The sequence below is a fragment of the Bubalus bubalis genome, chromosome 6 (genome assembly GCF_019923935.1).
Source record: "Bubalus bubalis isolate 160015118507 breed Murrah chromosome 6, NDDB_SH_1, whole genome shotgun sequence".
In the NCBI taxonomy this organism is placed as follows: domain Eukaryota; kingdom Metazoa; phylum Chordata; class Mammalia; order Artiodactyla; family Bovidae; genus Bubalus; species Bubalus bubalis.
In genome coordinates, this window is record NC_059162.1 from 25,248,932 (window position 1) to 25,271,861 (window position 22,930).

The 22,930-nt window shown below is 40.3% G+C and overlaps 1 protein-coding gene across 1 annotated transcript in view; it reads left to right on the forward strand.

Annotated features, from left to right (window-relative positions):
• The window catches only part of SPAG17 (sperm associated antigen 17), a 250,107-nt gene that overhangs the window by 49,479 nt on the left and 177,698 nt on the right, over positions 1 to 22,930 (forward strand). Inside the window, exon 4 of the mRNA XM_025288015.3 lies at positions 14,124 to 14,255. Coding sequence (XP_025143800.3) covers positions 14,124 to 14,255 — 132 coding nt within the window. The remainder of the gene's footprint in view (positions 1 to 14,123; positions 14,256 to 22,930) is intronic.

The following is a 22,930-nucleotide window of genomic DNA, read 5'->3' on the forward strand; positions in this document are numbered from 1 at the left end:
GGCTAGAAAGCTGAATGGGGAATTTATGAAGTAATGAAGGAGGAAGGGAAATTCTAGGCACAGGAATCAGCCCAGGCAAAATCAGGCAGATATATACACAGCATAGCATAATCAACAAACTCCACATAGTGGGTATCCCGGAAGGATAGGAGGGAAAGTGGAAGCAGCAGCTAGGCACGAGGCTGGTGTGTCAGGGCCAGGTCATCAGGGACTTGGTGTGACCTGCTAAGGAGTGAAAACTTTATCCTTTCAGTATGGAAGCCTTTGAAGAATAGTGGGCTGGAAAGTAATGTGAGAGGTAAAGACACTAGAATCAGTGTGCTGGAAAAATTATGCAAGAGGATGGAGGGGTGGCACTGTTACAAAGTCTATATAGCATTTACATTGTATATTTTATTTATTAGCTGTTTTATTGTGAAAGTAACACATGGTAACTGTAGAAAATTTGGGAAACGTAGAAAGAGCATAGCCCATATAGTAGTAAGTACTTAAGTATCTGTAGACTACTCCACCATTCAGAGATGTATACTGGTTTTAAAAAATAGGAATTTACTATGCTTTCTATCATATCCTTTTCACATATTATGACATTAGCCTCTTTCTAAAACCATATCCAGTATCTACATAATATTAATAGAAAGCCTATTCAATAATTCATTTAACCACTCCTCCTTTTGCTAAATTTAGACTGTTTACAAATAGTTAAGACCCTGATTATTTCCTTATGGAACATTTCAAGAAGTAGAATTACTGAATCAAAGTATGTAAATCTTTGTAAGACTCTTGACACACATTGTCAGAATGCATTTGAGACAAATTTGTGCCAATTCCCATTCCTTCTAACAGTTCCAATTTAATCACACCCTCTGCAACATTGTATTTTTTATCTTAATCTATTTGATATACAAAACTTGTTAAGATTGAATGCTTAATCATATTTTTATTGGCTGTGCTTTGTAATTATGGAATTCATTAAAGCAAAATGATTATGTAATGTCATTTTCAGATTTCTTGTGATAATGGGAGGAGACCCGCTGTTGTCTAAATTCAGAACAGGGAATATTTGCTTTAAATGATTTCAAAGCAGATTTTAGATGCTGTGAGGGATACAAAAAGAAGGAAGCCATCATCAGAGCCCTGCCCAAGCTCCAGGTCCATTGCACAAGAAGGACTCACAGGCAAGACTGCTACTAAAGGCACAGCTGCAGGAGGAGCCTGGTTGAAAATATGAACAAGGGCTGGGGAGTGGGGCCAGGGAGAACAGTGTCAGATGGGGATCTGGGAAGGTTTCTGCAGGAAGGTCTTTGGGGTGAGTCTTTCCAATTTCTAACCTCTTCTTGCCATCTTGTGTCAGTGGTCCTCAAAGTGGGGAGACTCAGAATCACCTGGAGAGCTCATTTAAAAATACCTATTTGAGATCTCAGCCAGTGATGGGGATCAGGGGCATCTTCAGACAAGTCCAGGAACACACCTTCTCAACAAGCATCCAGGTACTTCCGAGCCTGCGCTTGAAGACATACAGTCTCACCTGTGTCCACATGCTATTCACAGGGTCAGGAAAGAGGCCATCCTTCTCGAGGATGAACTGTCTCTGTCTATACTCTGCCTCACGCTTACCACCCACCCAGAACTGTACAATGGACCCACTTATTCTCTCCCCTCCTCACATTCTCCGTTGTTCAGTGTTCATCTATCCATCCATTCTTTCATTCTGAGCACTTGTACCAGGTACTAATGGAGTTGGAGGGACAGAAGTACCATCAAAGCGATTAGGATACTTACATCCTCCAATCTGTTGAGTTCTGCCAAAGTAACAGTAATCTGAGAAGGGCCAGAGAATGTTCATGCTTTGCTCATTCCCTTGCTCGTCAAGGCAGATGGTACTGCTTGCCTGTCCACTTCTTGGTCTATAGCCTCTGAGCAAATTAGAACACCTCTGACCAGCCTACATGCCTCCAGCACTAGAAGCAAATGACAGTCTAACAAGGCTGAAAGCTGAATATACAGAGACACACCTTATAATCACTGTGTGTGTGTGTGTGTGTGTGTGTGTGTGTGTGTGTTTTAAGTCTCTGTTAATTTGAAGGCACGAATTTCATGCCATATCAGTACCAGGTTGGTCACCTTACTTCTAACTTCACAAGAAAAAAAAAATTATAATTGGCTTAAACAAAAGGGAGTGTACTAGCTTGTATAACTAGAAGTCTAGACAGGTTTGGGGGTCAGCTTTAGCCCATGGGCTTAAACCCCACTTCCTGTGTATATGAGGAATGACCCTTCCCCCATCTGTGTGGCAACCCATTTCCCAGGGAGGTGGGATGGCTGCAGCCTTCTCCCAAAGCTCTGTCATGACTGAGGAGGTAGGATCTGGCCACCCCAGGAAACCACTCGTATCCCATTGGGCTGAAGTAGGTCACAAGCTCATCCTGAAACAATCCTGGACCAGGGAGTTTAGGATTATTTCTAGTGCACAGGGATCCTCCCCTGGAACACCAAGTCCCCAGAGGGATCTGTTTTTCAAGTATCTTTAGTTCAAAATAATTCTTATCCCAAAATAGCATGGTCTGCCACCCTTTGGAGCTATTTTAGGACTGAGGGTTCCCAGTCTCAGATTCCCAGTAGGTCTCAGGGGAAAAAAAGAAATACAGCTCTTTAGAGTGGAGGCACCAGGTAAAGACAAAATGAGTAAGAGAGTCAAGAGCATTTAAACTAAAAAAAAAAAAAAAAAAAAAGTTACAAAACTCTACAGCCCTCCAGCTAAGATGGGGACTGGGTATAGAGATGGGGGAGGGGCTGGGATACTAGATGGGAGCTCAGTGACTCCAGCTCCAGGGTAAAAAGGCTTCTGTGAGGCCACAGAATGTGGTAATGAAGAACAGGACCTTGGATCCAGGTAACCTGAGTTCAAATCCCACAGCCACTACTTATGTGATTGCCAGGCCTCAGTTTCTTTATCTGTAAAATGGGATGATGAGTCACCACCTCAAAGGGAAAGTGAGAATTAAATGTTAGACTATCTAAAGTGCATGCATGCTAAGTCGCTTCAGTCATGTCCGACTCTTTGCGACCCTATGGACTGTAGCCCACCAGGCTCCTCTGTCCACAGGATTCTCCAGGCAAGAACACTGGGGTAGGTTACCATGCCCTCCTCCAGGGAATCTTCCTGGTCCAGGGATCAAACCCACATCTCCTATATCTTCTGCATTGGCAGGCAGGTTCTGTACCACCAGCACCACCTGTGAAGCCCATCTAAAGTGCAATCCTTAAATTACTTTAGTGCTACTGTTGGAACAATCCTTATCTGGCACATAGTGTATGCTGTGTAACCATCTGTGTGTTACTCTGCCTGGGAACCTATGATACTTGCAGTCTACTCGTGGAGCTTTATGACAGTAGCTATGAACATTTGAAAACACCTACCTTCAAATCAAGGAAGAAATAACTCCAAAGACCCATTTTAAAATTATTGAACGACATATGCATAAGATTCTGTGTAGGGGTGGAGAAAGATAAATCAGATCAGGATCTGCCCTTCCAAGCTCCTAGAGATTACAAACCCTGGACACAAGTAACTCCGATACAAGAGAGCTGACTCCCTTAGGGAAGGTTCAAAAAATCAGAAGGTTGTTCAGTTGAAGCTTTCACTACAAGCTGGAAGAACCAAGAATGACATCAGAGGGGTGGGGGCATCTTGGGACTGAGGAAAAAACGCTTGATCTAAAAAAGAAAAATTACCAAGGTAATAGTTTCATATGTTAGTAATACATACCTGAAGCTAATATATATCTGAACTTCTCACCATCCTTCCCCATGTTATCACATTCAGTTTCATGAGCCTGTATATATTGTGCAAATATACAAAAACCCAAATACTCCTTAATGAAAAGGGGAAGCTTTGCTTTTGTCCTTCTGTGGAAGAGTAACCCCAACAAAGGCTTCTAAGATAAGTCCTGTGCTTTCTGACATGTGCAAAGTAGGTGTTCCAAATACACATCTCTCTTGGGAAATTCATCACATTTCAAATTATACGTGTCTGTTAGAGCATAGATCTGTTCTACCGTCCATGTATTTGTTATTCCTGCTTCTGACACTTCCTTAGGCCCCAAAGAGGTCTTAATCCCTGTCAAATGTTATTATGTTACTGACTTTTATGTAGTCTTGAAAGGGATTGTTTATTTAGTTTCAGTGACTCCTTGTTACTGCCAAATATTATTTCATTTCAGCACAGATGTAAGGGGTCCAATGACTGGAATTATTTTACAGCCCTGACATTGTCGAGAGATGGATACCAGTTTAATTATGGACAGCTGAAAATGATCCAGGAGTCACCTGCTCTGGATATTTATCATCATTAAGAACTTCTCACTAAGCTGTGGTCTGAGCCCTTTCATAACGTTCCAGTTGTGAGACAGGCAGGATGATCTATATGGAACCTAGATCTTCCGTCACCTTGAAATTTATGTAGGGACAGCTTCATATCGCTTGATTATTTTCTTTTCCTCTGCTCAAAGTGAGAAAATATTTTTCAGTCATTCCTCTTCCTTTTCTTTCCTCTTTCTCTGTCTCTCCCCATTGCCGTCTCTCACTACTAACCCTGCTCCTTCCAGCTGTTTTTCCAATTATGCCTCATTGGAAATTATTCATTACTTAAAGAATGTGAGCTGGATAGACTTGACACATAAAGGATCAAGTAATGCAATGAAGTTGGCACTGGGTAAACGCAGGAGGAATGAAGGAGGGAAGAGAGTGGGGGGAACAGAAAGGAAGCGGAGGAGTTGCAGAACACTCGGATCATTCCTCCCTCTAGTTTTAGAAGAAATTAAGAATAGCAGACTTCCTCCTTCTCTCCCCTCTCCCATTATACACTCCCATTATGCACCATGATGAAATCTATTTTTACACCTTTTGCTTTTATCTCCGCTTTCTCTACATGGACCTTGACCTGTCCTTGTCAGAACAGAGAAAGGGTTAAGTGAAAGGCACATCCAGGTTGCCACCATCTGGTAACAGATTAAGGTCCCCTTCTGCCTGCCCAAATGCACATTGCTCCGCTCCTTTTCTCTCTCCCCCAACCTGAACTGAAAGGTCTTCAAGAATTCTAATCCTGCTCTGGATGCAAGCGTAAGAACAGTAAGAGCTCATTTTAGTAAGAGTTTTCTGTGTGTATATCATTCACCTAAGTCTTGCTAGGCCTTTCTGTGCGCTATTGCATTCAACTCTCAGTATAGTCTTGTGAAATAAGCACTGTTCATATCCTCTTTGTGTACATCCGTGGCTCTCAACCAGGGATGGTTTTGTTCCCTGGGGAAATTTGGCAATCTCTGGATATAACTTTGCTTGTCACCATTGGGGTAGCCAGAGGATGTGGAAAAAACAGCCTCCAGTGCACACAAAAACCTCCTGCAGTGAAGAATTACCTGGCAATAGTGCCACCGTTGAGAAACCCGGATGTAGCTTAAAAAGCTGAGGTTTAAAGGCATTAGGGAACTTTTTCAAGGCTACCCAGTGGTACTATTTGAGAAGACTGGAATACAAACGTAGCCTGTGCTTCTCTACTATGCTGCCCATGTGCAGTTGTGGCTTCAGCAGCTGGTTTATCATCCCTTGAACCCAAGGACCTAAATTCCCAACAGGAATCTTTTCCTATGAGAGAATCTCTATATAAGTGGCTCTTTTCAGTTATTTGAAATCACCTGCTCATCCATCCTTTTCATCAAATATTTAGAATCAGTCCCACTTTTCACTTTCACTCACCTTTCACCCACCTTTCACTCTAAACATTGAAAGTTTTGTGAAAAACACACACATATGTACACACTTACACTGGGACAGTATGTCCTCTGACTTTGTCATTTTATAAGTATATATAGCATATATAGGGCTTCCCAGGTGGCTCAGTGGTAAAGTATTCACCTGCCAATGCAGGAGACATGGGTTTGATCCCTGGGTTGGAAAGATCCCCTGGAGTAAGAAACAGCAACCCACTCCAGTATTCTCGCTTGGGAAAATCCCATGGACAAAGGAGCCTGGTGGGCTACAGTCCATAGGTTTGCAAAGAGACAGACACAACTGAGTGAATGAACACTCATATGTGGAAAACACGCATAGCATATATAAGACAAAAGCAGAATACATAAGCAGCAAACTTTGACCTGCCTCTTGAGAAACCTGTATGCAGGTCAGGAAGCAACAGTTAGAACTGGACATGGAACAGCAGACTGGTTCCAAATAGGAAAAGGAGTATGTCAAGGCTGTATATTGTCACCCTGCTTATTTAACTTCTATGCAGAGTACATCATGAGAAACGCTGGGCTGGAAGAAGCACAAGCTGAAATCTAGATTGCCAGGAGAAATATCAATAACCTCAGATATGCAGATGACACCACCCTTATGGCAGAAAGTGAAGAGGAACTCAAAATCCTCTTGATGAAAGTGAAAGAGGAGAGTAAAAAAGTTGGCTTAAAGCTCAACATTCAGAAAACAAAGATCATGGCATCTGGTCCCATCACTTCATGGCAAATAGATGGGGAAACAGTGGAAACAGTGTCAGACTTTATTTTTTGGGGCTCCAAAATCACTGCAGATGGTGATTGCAGCCATGAAATTAAAAGATGCTTACTCCTTGACAGGAAAATTATGACCAACCTAGATGGCATATTAAAAAGCAGAGACATTACTTTGCCAACAAAGGTCTGTCTAGTCAAGGCTATGGTTTTTCCAGTAGTCATGTATGGATGTGAGAGCTGGACTGTGAAGAAAGCTGAGCACTAAAGAATTGATGCTTTTGAACTGTGGTGTTGGAGAAGACTCTTGAGAGTCCCTTGGACTGCAAGGAGATCCAACCAGTCCATTCTAAAGGAGATCAGTCCTGGGTGTTCTTTGGAAGGAATGATGCTGAAGCTGAAACTCCAGTACTTTGGCCACCTCATGCGAAGAGTTGGCTCATTGGAAAAGACTCTGATGCTGAGAGGGATTGAGGGCAGGAGGAGAAGGGGACGACAGAGGATGAGATGGCTGGATGGCATCACCGAATCAATGGACATGAGTTTGAGTGAACTCCAGGAGATGGTGATCGACAGGGAGGCCTGGCGTGCTGCGATTCATGGGCTCACAAAGAGTCGGACACAACTAAGCGACTGAACTGAACTGAAACTTTGAAGATGGCACATAAAGTTACAGTTTACTTTGATGAAAATATAGATATATATTCTGACATGTGTTGTTGATAAACATAAGAACTTGTGTTCTGCAGGATAATTAGCTAGAAATGGTAAATAATCAACAGTATTACTTTTAAGGTGCCAATTAAAGATGTTAGTTTTCTCTTGTTACCAATTCTTCATATCTGCTGTCTCAGTTTTGCCAGTGTTTTTACAAACTATCTTTTAATGGTCTTGACCATCCCCAAAGGCAGCTGAACACATAAGCACACATACTTGTGCAGACATGCATATACACATACACAGACATGCCCACGGATACATTCAGGCACAGGTACATGCATACACACACCACATGTGCACACACACGGAGACGCAATCACACACAGACAAGTCCCAGGTCTTACTTCCCAGAGCAGTTTCCTTGCCTGTATTCTTCCCCACAGCACAGAGCTGCTGCCTTGCTGGTTTTCTGCCCCACCCACCCTCTCATCCTCTCAGATGCTCCTCCTCTGACCCTGCTCCCAAGGTTATTTCCATTTTCCCTGCACAGTTCTTCCCCTGCAGACCTAGTCATGGAGTGTAAGAACTCTAGGCAGTGAAACGTGAGGTGGGTGCAGGAGAAGCTAGTCATGGCCGGAAGGCTGCTGTCACACTGCGGTCTTCTGGGGGCACAAAAGCGAAACTATATTCATCTTCAGAGTCAGCCTCAGGCATTTCAGGCTTTCAGGTGAAAGATAGTAGTCACCTCCCACCCTAAATTCTCAGTTGTCACACCTATTACTTATTGCTTGAAATTATATCATCAGTTGCTAGTCCCTTTCATTCTATAACTAAAGGATAAAACCTTATAATACAGCTTACACACTGGTATAGTAAAATTCATTCAGAGTGAGTTACTAAGTTAAATCTTTTCTGTTGTAGTGGCAGGAGTGATTTAGACAGCAAAAAAGCACTCTGTATCTTTCTAAATTATGCCTCAGGCAAGTCCCGTTTATCCTCACCTGTTCAAGGGCGTATTTCTTAAATGAGCAGAAAAAAATATCTTAGCCTGGAAGTCATAAATTTCCATTACCTTTCACTGGGTACTATCTGAGTGTACCATTATATTTAATAATGCATATGAGTATTCCTACATTAATCAACTTTGCCAAGTATGGTGCCATAAGAATATCTTTTCTTTCAGTTTTAAGGGTAAAATCAAAGGGACAAAGTGGTCGGATGATTAAATAAACATTATTTTATTTATTGAAGTATAGTTGATTTACAATATTGTATTAGTTTCAGGTGTACAGTAAAGTGATTCAGTTATACATATATATATATAATTTTCTAGTGTAGGTCATAATAATGTTAAATATATTTCCCTGTGCTTATACAATAAATCCTTGTTGTCTTAAATAATCATAATTTTAAATGAAATAGTAATTTTTCCACTTTTTATTGCAGCACAGACATGTCCTGACCAAAACAGAAGCCCCGAGTTACATGTGGCTATTTACATTTTAGTTTTAAATAAAATTAAAAATTCAGTTCCTCAGTCACACTGCTGCTGCTAAGTCGCTTCAGTCGTGTCTGACTCTGTGTGAACCCAGAGATGGCAGCCCACCAAGCTCCCCCATCCCTGGGATTCTCCAGGCAAGAACACTGGAGTGGGTTGCCATTTCCTTCTCCAATGCATGAAAGTGAAAAGTGAAAATGAAGTCGCTCAGTCATGTCCGACTCATAGCGACCCTATGGACTGCAGCCTACCAGGTTCCTCTGTCCAAGGGATTTTCCAGACAAGAGTACTGGAGTGGGGTGCCATCGTCTTCTCCGCTCAGTCACACTAGCAATATTCAAGTGCTCAATAACAGTCAGTGGCTGGTGGCTCCCCTGTCGTACAGTACAGATAAAGAACCTTTCCACAATCACAGACCTGTCAGCATGAATATGGACAAAAGTTGGAGAATATCCAGTTAACAGGGCCCGTGTGGGAGCATATCCTTTCATACAGTGGTGAAAACAAGAATGCTGCTAACTTTTCAGAGGTCAATTTGGAAGTATCAATAAATATTTAAAATATACATGAGCTTAATAGAAAAAAAAAACAAAAAACCCTGAAATTACCAAAATGTCCATCAGTTGGGAACTGATTAAGTAAATGACCAAACACCCATACAATAGAGGTTTACGCCAATAATTTAAAAATGCATATGCGAACAATATATGTCAGCCTAGAAAGCTGTCCTGGCTACCTGTGGATGTAAAAACACAAACCACCTGACAATATTAAAGTGTGATACTATTTGTATTAAAATATAAAAAGATGTATGTCTATATTTGCATAGGAAATTATTTTAAGACAAGAATTGGTCAATGGAATGGAGGAGATTGGGGAAGCATGTTTTTCATGTTTTTCCCACTGTATGTCCTTCTGGTACTGTTTGGACTTCGTACCATGATAAGGAAGTGTTATACTTAGTCATGTATTAAAGAAATGAGAGAAACAAGAGAATGTGATACCAAATGAATGAATGAATGAAAAAACAAATGAACAAATAAAATTAGCATGTTAAAGACGTATTTGCTCAGCCCTGGGCTAGTCTGGACTGAGTCAGGTTTATGGATTCTGTTCCTGTTTGCTGAGGTCTTTTACATCTCCAAACCAACCCTAAATCACTGATGCAGGAATAATGGGTTAAATGTGAAATCATGTCTTATGCATTTTTACAGCTACTCTAACAAATACCACGGACACTCAAAGAAGACCCAGAAACCAAGAGATTTTTAGGAGAAAGGGTGACTATTTGGAACTCTTGCAGGGAAAGTCTTCCCTCACCTTATGCCCCTCTCATCACCCCTCCCTTCTCTGCCAACATAAGCACCTTTCCCTCTTCCCCACCACCTCCTTCCCATGGCTTGCTCCAGGCAAGAGAAATGCAGATCCAAAGTCTTACCCTTCCTTAGAACTCACCTGGATTGAACATGCAGCAAGTTAAGCTACAATGCAAGCTGTTCCATAAGCACACCAGGGAAGCCAGGCAGCAGATCTGCAGACCCCATAGAAGTCCTATCTATCTATCTATCATCTATACACACATACATTTGCACACATGCATACATTCAGTTCCCCTGGGAACCTTTGGAGCAGTTCTAAGTGTTGTCCAGACTGATGCCGTGCTTACTACTAATGTGGGGAGGATCCTCAGGGCGGGATGAAGAGCGGGGGAGAGGGCTGTAGGTGGGCCTGATCCCCAGGCAAGCAAAGAATTTGGCTCATTTGGTGTGTTTTTGTTGGATCAGATCATTAGACAGTAAATACGACATAAATCTTTGAGGCAGGCCAGTGATATAGAGTGAAATGCTTTTATTTCTTAGTGTGCTCAGAATCACAAACTTCCTAGAAGACAAAGGGCATCTACCTTCAAAATCAGACCTTCACACAGTAAAACACAGATGTGTCTTCCTGCCTCAGCTGCACTCTTTGAAGCTAAATTTCCTCCACTAGACTTTTCCAGAACTGAGCACCTCGGGTACCTTGACCTGGACATCCCCCACAGCCCTGGCAGGCCCCGTGGCCTGGCCTGAGTAGGTCTAGCAGACACACACAGGCCTTGTCTGGCAGCAGTTTTTCTCTATTTAACAAGTCTCACTTGCCCGTAAGACTCATTATTTTAAGTTTCTGACTCATGTCAGGATCATTTGTTTGGTATTTTGACTTGATGAGTACCCAGGTTTCAACCCACTTAGGACTTTTTCTGCCTAGTTCTGGAAACGGGATTTTGTCTAATTACACCACAGCTCTGATCAGCTCACTGTGCCATTTTTCTCTTATATCCCTCATCCTCCCAAGACCTACAGCCCTTGCCATCTTACCTCCCCAACACACACACACACACAGAGACGTACAGAAATATACACACAGAGATACACAGATATACATACAGAGAGACACACAGATACACACACACACACATTGACTAAATACTGGACAAGTGTTAGTCATTCAGTTTTGTCTGACTCTTTGCTACCCCGTGGTCTGTCCACAGAATTCTGCAGGCAAGAATGCTAGAGTGGGTTGCCATTCCATTCTCCAGGGAATCTTCCCAACCCAGGGGTTGAACTGAGGTCTCCCGAATTGCAGGCAGATTCTTCACCATCTGAGCTACCAGGGAAGCCCAGATACTAGACAAGAAATTCTTAAAATTCTGAAAGGTTGACATTTTGATTACTACTTCAGTTACTACAAGTGAGGCAAGAAAGGGAAGCTTTTCTCAAACATTACTCGAGAAACTGCACCACCTTTTAAAATCTACATCTTCTGCACATATATTTTTCTTCCTTCAAAGACGTACCCTTCAGACAAAGATTTCTAAGGATTTGTTTTTCATCTGAGATCCAGTTCCTGGTGGGTGGAAGTGTGAACTGTGGGGTGTGAGAAGAAAGACTTTTCAGTAGAAATTCATTTATAAATAATTTTCTGTTTCTACCTCTCCCGGGGATGACCCACGTACCATAAACATTTTCAGTCTAAGATTTTTTTCAGAAGAGACTTTCAGTTACTTTAATTACCCCCAGGAGTCACATCATCATTCCCTTTGGGGGAAGCACAGAAAGACAGTGGCACATGTGGGAGTCACATCTCTTTCAGAAAGGACAAGCTTGCTGATTGCTCATGAGGCCACGTGCACTGCCGTGTCCCTCTCCAGGAGTGTGGGCGTCAGCATTGAGTCTCCCTCAGACTGGGCCTGTTCAGGGAGGAGGACGCGTCCTTGGGACTCGCCCTGCCACTGCTCTGATGGGCTCTGTGTCCGTGAGAACCCGGGTGCCCTGCAGCTCCTCATCTCCCCATTTCACAGGAGGATATCATTCTTATTCTGAGGCTTTGCCAGCTTTTTGTTTTAAATCCAGCTTTCTACAGACAGTTTTTTGATGAACCAGAAATAACATTTATGGCCTGAAAAATACCTTTCTCTTGGGAAGTTTTGTTGTGCTTTGAGTACATTTTAACACCGTGAGGTAACATTCATAGGGACATGGGGATAAAAAGCAATTCCAGAGACATCCCATCCATCACTGTGACGCCAGGCAGGCTTCATCCACACCACCCCAGACGTAGGTAAATATCCTGTTTTCACAGATCATCAGGAAAAGAGACCCAGGCCAGTGTTGACTTCCCTTCAACACTGTCATTATATTTGTATCACAGGGAAACACCCCATGCTAGACTGCTCTGAGCCTTACAAACTCAGAGTTGTATATTTTGAACCAGATGTCACAAAGAAGCCTGATTGTCGGCACACTGTTTAGCTGGTATTGAAACATACCATTTCAAACCAGATACACCTACCCTTGAGACTGGAACCAATCGGACTGCTTTCATTTTATGTGTAACTAACTGTCCAACCCCTCAGGATTCCCTTGTCTCTCCAGTCTGGTCATCATTAAATGGTGAGATTCTGCAGGTGTACCCTTATGTTTTCCAGCTCCCAGAAATCACAGCCATTATGTCCCTTTCCCTAAATCGTGTTAGCAGGAGCAGAACTGCCATAAAAAGCAAAGAGCTCTGTTTCACGGAGGGTGTTTGCTTAGACACACGCAAAGCTTTCTGACATTTGGTCTGTTCCGTTGGTTTTTGGAAACAGCAGCTTTAAAGGAGTCCTCCCCCTGGCTTTCCCCTCCTGCGATGCAAGGCAGGAAACCCCGACGTGGTCTCCAGGCGGTCCAGTTACATTTTGGCTTATGATAATCCACAGGGCCATCTGCAGTTAGAAGCAAAATAGCCATCTCCCTTCCTTTCAGCTATTTCCCTTGGCAAAGTGAAAAGTCCTAAGGAACCGGATCGGTCAGGAAAGCCCTGACCAAGGACTGGTATGAACCTCAGACAAGACGCAGCCTGATGAGATGCAGTGTGCGCCGTCATTGTCTGAGACGGGAGGCTCTGAAATTGACACCATATGCGCCCTGAGGAGTAATTGCTCCAAGGGGGGAGAAAAGCAACATGTCAGAACATTTTAGTAACACCTAATTCATCCCGAGGTTATAAATAAACCTGATGCTTGCTTAAAAACAAAAGTCGAGAAACACTTTGACTAGATTACGTTTGTGACAGTGCTTCCGGCCGCGGTGAACTTTATTAGGGAGACAACATGAAGAAAGAGAAACACGTAACAACTTTTTATGGTATATTTTACATGATTTTATTTTTTTTGCAGTAAATAAAGTGGTTATAGGGCTCCAAGGAAAAGGGCCCAGATGTTAGAGTTGTGTGAAATTTAGGGGAAACAAGCTGTAAAAAGCATAGTTATAAAACAGGCTGTCAGTGCCACACATCTGGACAATACAGCTGTATGTTCCTAGTGGCTGTCGTCACCCAAAGAAAACTCAATAACCTTATTTCACCCCAATTAGGCTGCATACCAACAGGATCAACATTAAATTGCAAGGGACTGGGGGTAGGGGAGCAACATTCGCATGGCGCCTCTGTGTCAAACAGCTTTTATCTTTCATTTGACTTTGGTCACCAAGAAATAAAAGACCGCTAACATAGCCATTTCCATTATTATAAAACCCTACTTAATTTATAGCGTCCTAATAAGTCAAGGTTTGACAGTTTGGGCTATTGGCTGTGCCAAACAATAGACTTTCTGTAGCATGAAACTGACCCGTCGGTCATCCTGACACGGAGCCCCGCCTGTCTTTCCTCCACCCCTCTTTGGGAGTCTGAGTCTAGCATCATCATGGGAAGCCCTTATTGGAAAAAGTTCCTTTTCAGACAACCCAATATATTTAGAGTAGAGGGTAAATGCCTCGCTTTATGGCATTGGGGCATTTTCCCCTAATTATTTTGGCCAGCACTGAGGCACCTTTGCAGTAAGACAAATATTACAAAATTCAGAATACCATTTTGTCTTTTCATCACTGACAGACATGCCAAAGGTTATAAAATGCCACTTTCCTAATAATTGTGTTTCTTCATAGGTGTTAACGGCAGCAAAAGCAATTATGGACAGCGGAGAGAAATTAACCTTACCACTGATAGGGAAACTCTTGAAATTTCAGCTTCTTCAGATTAAGTTAAAAGACCAGCAGCGACGGGAAAGCGAGAAGAAGGTACTGGGCGGGCAATGGTGGGTTTTCTAAACCCAGCAAGAGTGATTGAGCTGCAGCCAGGTTCTCTGGGGCACTTCCTCTCTCCGTAAGCCTGCCACGAAGTGTTACCTAGCACATTTAACTGTCACCTCAACTTTGCAGGGGAAAAGTCTATCCAAAGAGCTAGTGGAGGAATTACATTTTCTCAAAGACAAACCCATTAAAAGTAAGTTCCCCTGAAATGCGACAATATTCCAGGGCATGTGGCTGAGGTCGTTTTTATGGTAGTCTGTTTATATGCTAGGAACAAATTAAGGAACCAGAGGACAGACACGGAGTCAGGAGAATATAAAAAGGTGAGAAACCCCCGCAAAGTCAGGGTCTAACTATTTTAAATATTTTACATGATATTCAATAGAGTACTTATTAAAATAATAGGCTACATCTGTACCTTCCTAATAATCTAAATATTTCAGCAGCAAACCATCACTTCTACTCCCATATTATGTACCTGATTATTTCTTCACATATAGATTTTTCATTTGCATATGATGTCAATCTGTGTGTTTTCCAAAGATTTGTGTTTTTCATCTGAAAAAAATATATTTTAAAGTCCTTTTGGCAAAGTGATGCCAGTTGCAAACCCATTTGCTATTTAACCTTTGTCAAAATGAGAGATGTTTTTCTTATTTTCCAAATTATGCTGAAATATTTTTAGAAAGTCAAATGCTTCTGTTTGCACATGTGTAATAAGTATGTGTGCATTTGTTTGTATGAAATGCATTTATAAGTAAATTGTTTCTTTATGCCTCTAAATGGGAGAGGCAAAACGAAGTCACGGAAGAAAAAAAGAGAAAAGTGAACACATTCCAATAATACCTACTTCCTCTTTGTAAGACCACCCGCCTCCCCAAATTTGGCTTTCCTATTTGCCCTGAACTCTTGACGGGATAATCACAGAAAAAAAAAAAAAATAATACCACCTTATATTTGTAATAAAGGGCTTTATGCTTTTCAAGGAGATTCCCTATTTAGCCTCTTACTAGGGTGATATATATTGTTCTCAGAAAAATTCTACTTATATGGACACAGTTGATGGTACAGTTTTCCATCTATATGAAGCTCTTTCTATCGGGTACAGGAGATTTGTACCTCAAGCAATACTCAGGGAACTCAGGGATGTTAAGACTTGGCAGAATAAAAATTGGAAACTTTGAAACTAATATAGAAACAGCTTTTCTTGCCTTTTTAAAATTCCAGTGTCACATGGGAATCTGAATTATAAAAAGTAGACTCTGAGTCCTCCGAAAATTCTTACACCTTCTGTTAGCTTTGTGCTTTCCCACAGCACCTACAAATGTAAGTTACTTGCTGAGTGTCGATTTTCTTGTTTACTACCTGTTTTAAGTCAGTAGTTGTGATAGGAGTAGGTTTTAGATTTCAGTTAACAAATTTTAAGTAACAATAAATGGGATATCCTGGAAGCCGAGGAAGTTTTTAAAGCTAACAGTATAAAATTATTTCTGCACTGTTATTTCTTTGAAATGTGAACAAAATAATAATGCAGTTATGAAATTCTTTTTTTTTAAAGTATAATTTCCATTTTATTGTCTTTTCAGAGAAACCAATATTTCTTCAGTCTTTAAGGACTTGGATCCTTACATGGGCTTTGGTGGAGGACGTGGGGCAGCACCCGCAGGTCTAAATCGGGGTGGAGGTGTTTGGTCCTTACGGGCTTCCTATGAAATTCTTAAGATACAGAAATAATCTTTTTGTTGAAAATTTAAGAGTCTTAAGGAATTTTAGATTTATAAAAATAAGAAAGTAATAGATGCATAAGAGAACTCTTTGAGCAATTAAGAGACAACAATTACATAATCTAATCGCTATCTTCATTAGATTGGATTCCCAAAACATCAACCCCAAAATCTCTGAGTTGAAAACACACAAGCCAGTGCCAAATAAATGGATGAAAACTGAAAGGAAGGGAGTACTCTCCAGAAAAGTTATCTCAGTGAAGGCAAGACTAAGGGAGTTGTTAGAGGGGTGATATAATCTATGTTCATTTCAACAGTGCTGCCCAGCAGGTCACTTAAAACAATTGAGGTTAATGCTTGTCAGCCAGGGAATTGAGCAGATAGCAAAATAAGTATAAAGCATGAAAACTGACGCTACGTTGTGGATTAGAAAATGAAAAAAAGAAAAGAGGACTTTATCCAGTTTCTTCTTTCTGAACCCCTGGTGAGATTCTGAGGTTCCTGCAAGGAGTGACTCTCTCTTTAGCTTTTTAACATCAACATGATAGATAGATAGATAGTTTCTTTCTCTCAAATACTAGTTATATGTTTACACTTGTACAACCCAGAGTGTTTTGTTTCTTCTTTGTTGAATCTTTGGAATTGCATTTTTTAAAACAAATGCTTGACAATTATTCATAGCAGTAGTTATAGAAAATACTAGGGAGACTATGTGGACAAAAAAAAGTAATATAATTAGGTCCCTGTCCCTTTTCTCCAGTGGAAAAAAATGTAATGTACACTACATATTTGATTCTGTCTTAACCATCTATGCTTAATAATATAGTTCCAATAGCCAGATACAGTAAAAATATCATTATTTTAGATTCCACTAATTTTAATCATTTATAATACTTCAGACTATGCTTAACATTGCATTTTCTTTGTCTATGAAGAAAGTATGCTGGATAATTAATATTATAAAAAATAATACAAGGAAGATATTTCTTAGAAGAACAGTTTAGAACCCTTTAGCATGTGAATCTCTAGGAGACAAATTCCTGGCTCTAATTGTAGTAAGTTGAATATACTTTGAAACTTTTATCTGTTTGGAAACATCTTGTTGGTTATTTCCAAACATACATATCATGAAGAAAATATACTTTATTTCTAGAAATGTATTTTAACATTTCAGAACTTCTGAATATTATTCTTTCATATAATTAATCCCAAATTAGATTTTATTTTATCTTAAAATCTGAATAGGAGGATGTTTTGCTTGAAATTGAATTTTCCTAGCACACATCATTATCTGAACATTTATTGTGCATTTTTAGTTATATCATTATCAATTTGTTGTTAATTGTTAATTTAACAAATATTTATGGAAACAAGCATTTAGAGAAACAATCTACAGGGACGTATATTTTCATAAGGTTCATTATAATTTTAAAATAATTGATTGGTTTCTATTCTGAACCAGGTTTTAATTTAGTCATTATCTGAATATTACAATATTATTCACAATTTTACTTCTTTTTAATTACAACTTTTAGGTTATATATTAATTATAAACATTTTAAAAGCCAAAACACTTCATTGTGAATCAAAATATTTAAAATATATTGAGAATTCAGCTAAAAGAAAACATTTAATCATGGAAAAAATTTAAATGACTATAAAACAAACAAAAAAATTAACTAATTTAAATAATCAGCCAAACTAAATGTAGTCTGTACATCTGAGCTGAGTCAGAACCTTTGGATAAGTTTTGGGGAAAGATCCAAATATATTCTAACTGTGCTTTTAAGTTGTGAATTCAAATAACCAGTCCATATTTTCTTAGATATTTTTTGGCATATCTTTTATATAAAAGCAGAGCAGTTCTTTCTCTTTCTGACTTATCTACTTAATACAAGTTGCCTTATTTTTCGATGTCCTAGAACTGAAGAGAAGGAAGACATGCAGTTAAGAATATGGACAGCTGGTATTGGTAAACTTTTCTTAAAATAACTCAAAATTAAAAGCACCTAAATTTGATAAGATATCATGATGAAGCCCCAACAGCCCAGAACCTGCTCCAAAGGACTGACAAAGAGAAATTAGGATAACTTTCATTGACGTTTTCCAGCTTACTCCAGTTAAAACCCCGAAACACTGGAAACCAGCCAATGTAATGCCATTTTGTATGTGTGTTTTGTTTTAAAAGAAAGGCCATAGGGACATACCAGGAAATTACAGGCTGGTTAGTTTTGATTCAGTTGTGGTTAAAATCTTCAGAAACTATTTTAAGAAATCAAACAGAGGAAGAGCAGAAACTCAGTTTAGAGGGACCCGTGTGGTTTCCGGAAAGGAATAACTTGCCTCACTAACTGCGTGGAATTCTTTGAGGCTGGGTAATCGAAATGAGGATACTACCAACAGAACTGTTGGATCTGAAGAGCTACAAAATTCAGTGATTCGGGGTAAATCATGTATGATTCCTTGGTGGTTTATCTGTAAACTAGAGCAGCGCTTTCCTAATTGGGATGCTATTAATTAATGAAACCTTTTACAGACTTTGGGGAAAATGTAAAGAAATATACATATTTAAAATAGAAGAGTACTTTGAAATACAAATAGCTACTGTTACAGGAGCTAATAACAGTAATTAGCTACTATTATTGTCTGCTTGGCACTATACTTAAGCTGTTTACATTCATTACATCATTTAATCCTTTAAATGACTCTATGAGGTACAGAGTATTATTCTCAATTTGCAGATGGCAAAACTGAGGGTGTGAAAAGTTAAGTAAATTTCCAGTGGCTGAACGGAGATGGATCTGGGATTTATATCCAGAACTGTCAGACTCTAAGATCATGTTCTTAACCACTGTACAAACCCCTTCTGTGTCTCAATAATTATGCAAAATAGAACTTTTGGCTGGCAATCAGTAGAGAACTTCCCAGAAATGCCTCATTATAGGAACAAATGACTACTCAGTGGGATCTACCAACTTGCTAATTACACTGCATACAAGTGGTAAAAAAATCCCACCTGCCAATGCAGAAGACATAAGAAACACAGATTCGATCTCTGGGTCGGGAAGATCCCCTGGCGCAACAACCCACTCCAGTATTCTTGCCTGGAGAATCCCATGGACAGAGTAGCCTGGCAAACTACGGTCCATAGGCTCGCATAGAGTCGGACACAACTGAAGCGACTTAGCACGCATGCACAACATTCTGAGGTTAAGTGGGGGAACTGCTCAAAGAAACTGCCAGTTCCCAAGGGAATCCTGACTTCTTATCCAATCTCACCACCCACTCAGCAACCCTGCCCAGAAATGAGCTTGTCTCTGGGGGAATCTCTTAGAACTAGATTTACTGGGATTCCTCCAAACATCCTCAGCCCTTCTCTCTTCCCTTCTGGATGTAGGATAGCATTGGCCGAATCACAAAGGATCCTGCAGGAGACAGACATCAGATAGACATCAGACCTAGACCTACCCACCACCACCACCACCACCACACAGACATGGCTATGAACTGATTCTGTGGGTGAAGAATTGCACCCTGAAGATGGCACTATGGCACCCCAGTTGAGATTGACTTTGTGCAATCTCTAGATTGTATCATTTGGTCAAGTGAACGCAGGACAATTGTAGGCTTACCTTTCCTACACCTCAGCAGTTCTCTAGGAAAGCAAGGTCCTGACTCAATCCCATGCATTGTCTTTTCTGTTTGGCAGGCATGCAGGGAGGGCAGAGAAATAGAAACTATAGGAAAGGAATAACAAAATGTTCATAACGCCACAACCCTATTACAACTAATGTTAACATTTTGGTATATTTGCTTTGTTTCTTTCTATGGATGTGTTTCTTTACACAGCTGTAATATTTTAAAAGATTTTTAATCCAGTTTTTTTTTTATTTTTTTTTTTTAATTTAATTTAATTTTATTTTTAAACCTGAAACACTGTATTAGTTTTGCCAAACATCAAAATGAATCCACCACAGGTATACATACGCTCCCCATTATTTCAATGAAAATATACCATAATTTTTTCTCATTACCACAGCATCCACACCTACCATTGTTATTGGCGAGGTGACATTCTATTGAGTACCATACTTAAAATTCCTTTATTGTTCATCATCTCCATTATTTCTTATTCTTTCATAATAAACAATGTCATGATGAACAATCTTATCTTGTAAAATTCTTCATATTTTGAATAATTTCCTTAGTATAGGTTCATATGTGTATTAGTTGCTTAGTTGTGTCCAACTCTTTGTGACCCAATGAACTATAGCCTGCCAGACTCCTCTGTCCATGGGATTTCCCAGGCAATAATACTGGAGTGGGTGGCCATTTGCTTCTCCAGGGGATCCTCCCAACCCAGGGATCGAACTCAGATCTCCTGCATTGCAGGCAGATTCTTTACCATCTGAGCTATCAGGGCAGCCCCAGCCTAGGTTTATAGATATGGATTAATTGAGCCACCAAATGTTCCCACAACCTTGTGTCTCCAGAGTAACCATTTACTAGAACCATTTAGTCCCAAGTTCTCCATTAAAAGAAATCACAAATAATGCCCTGTTCAAATTAACTCTGTGTTCGCTTTTTAAAGATGGAGGAGTTTCATGAAAACAAATCTCTTTAATATTGTTTAATCTGTTTCTTTCAAACTTATTTGACACCATACATTTCTTTCAGTCCGTCTTGTCCTCCCATCATCTGTGGTCAATAGATTGTTTACGAGATGTGTAGAATGATGTTTTGAAAGAGAATTGAGTAGCACTCTGAAGATAAATCCTGCTTCTCAGAAGTCACGTGATAATGGAGTGACTTAGTCACTTAACTTCTATGACATCTTTTCTTATCTATATCCTTAATAATATTACCTTGAGAATCTTATGATAGAACATATATTGAACACAAATTATACACAAATATGTAGGTGTAAGAGTAAGATGAAGTATCCCCAGGTGGCACTAGTGGTAAAGAACCCGCCTGCCAATGCTGGAGACCTAAGAGACGTGGGTTTGATCCCTGGGTCAGGAAGATCTGCTGGAGGAAGGCATGGCAGCCCACTCCAGTATTCTTCCCTGGAGAATCCCATGGACAGAGGAGCCTGGTGGGCTATAGTCCACAGGGTCGCAAGAAGTCGGACACAACTAAAGCAATGTAGCACGCACACCCAAGATGAAGTATAGATATTTACCATCAGTCCCACTGACTTTTACCATTTCCCTCCCTTCTATTGTGAAAAACAACAGAATGAATACCCATAAAAGTATTTGAATTTTGGTATTAAGAAATCATTTAGAAATAAAATATAGTCTAAAATACTTTCGAAGTGTCAAATAACTAGTCTGCCCAATTCTAAAGAAGGAGAATTTTGTATTTTAACCTTTAAAAAGTGAGAATAACAAGATTAAGGATTCTAGGTGGGTGTCATTTAATACTCAGCTGAGTATGTGAAACCCAAAGACTCTTTTTTTGGTTATTGCTAAGACAAGAGCCCCGCATCTGCTAAGTAGCTTAACTGGTAAGAGACCTCTGTGCCTGTCCAAGATCTTCTCACCACAGGAGGCATCCAGATGCCTTTTGGAACCACTGCATTTTAAAGAAAATGTACTCTGTAACAAACCTGATTCTCCCTTCATATGCAGGGGAACCTTGTGTTCCCCTCACATTGTAGAAAGAGGGGCTATTGAATACACCCCCTCCTGAATTTTTTGTCTTAAATTGGCAAGGGTTTCCTCTGAGTTTTTCAAGTTGTAAGGAGATGACCATAGAATGGAACATGCATGTCATGTTATTCAGAAGCAAGAAAGCCAGAAGAGGTTGGTGCAAACAAGTTTTAGCTTATGATTTAGGAGGGGGCTCAGCAAACCTGGTTTACTTCTCCCCACTCCTGCCCTCAGATCCAAAGATATAAACCCATAGTGGGGAGGGGCTTATTCAGAATGAAGAAAAGAAAGGGAAAGGGAAGGTATAGATAGGAGGTAATTTTCCTGTGATTAGGGCTTGGTGGAAGAGGATGAACTTTTTAACCAAAGTAGATTCCTAGGGGGCAAGTAGTCAATCATTGTTCAGAAAAAGAGACAAAGGGACTGCCATGGTTCAGCTCAGGTGTGGAGGGAAGGAGATACAGACAGGACACAGGAGAGGAGCAATTAGACCATCACTAGAGTCAGCCAGGGGGAGCAGTGGGGACTGAGTAGGGCAAAGCACATGTTAGAAATGTACTGAGGATTTCCTGCCTCCCTCTGACACCTCAGAAAGACCCAGGTGTTTTCACTTGCTTCTGTTCTTTACCAATTAGTGTCTGCACACCAGAAAAGCGTGTATAGAGTTACTATGAGAAATATTTTACATAGAAATACTGTTTGATATTTTATCAATTAAAGGTACATCATTGTTAAATGGAAAATGCAGAGCTTGTGTAGAGGTGACAGTATGATTACATTAAAATGACGCCAAAACATAATTTGAAAAAAGGCATTAATAGCTTGTTTACCCATCTTCTCTGGATGGTGGAACTGTGAATTTTTTTGGTAAATCCTCAATTTTTTCCTAATTTTTCAATTATGATTATTTTTATGATTTAAAAATGTTACATAAGGAAGTAAATCAGGAAGAATTTTTTTGTGAAAGGAGGGAGGTCATTTCAGTGTTAATGGAAATAAGTTTAAAAGATGCTTGTCTCCAGGGTATCAAGTTTGGCCTTGCTAAGGGAAGACATTCCCTGGTGGCTCAGATGGTAAAGAATCCACCTGTAATGCAGGAGTCTTGGGTTCAATCCCTGGGTCGGGAAGATGCCTTGGAGAAGGAAATGGCTACCCACTCCATATTTTTGCCTGGGAAATCCCATGGACAGAGGAATCTGGCAGGCTACAGTCCATTTTGTTGCAGAAGAGTTGGACACAACTTGGTGACTAAACAACAACAACGGTCTTATTGAGACACAAA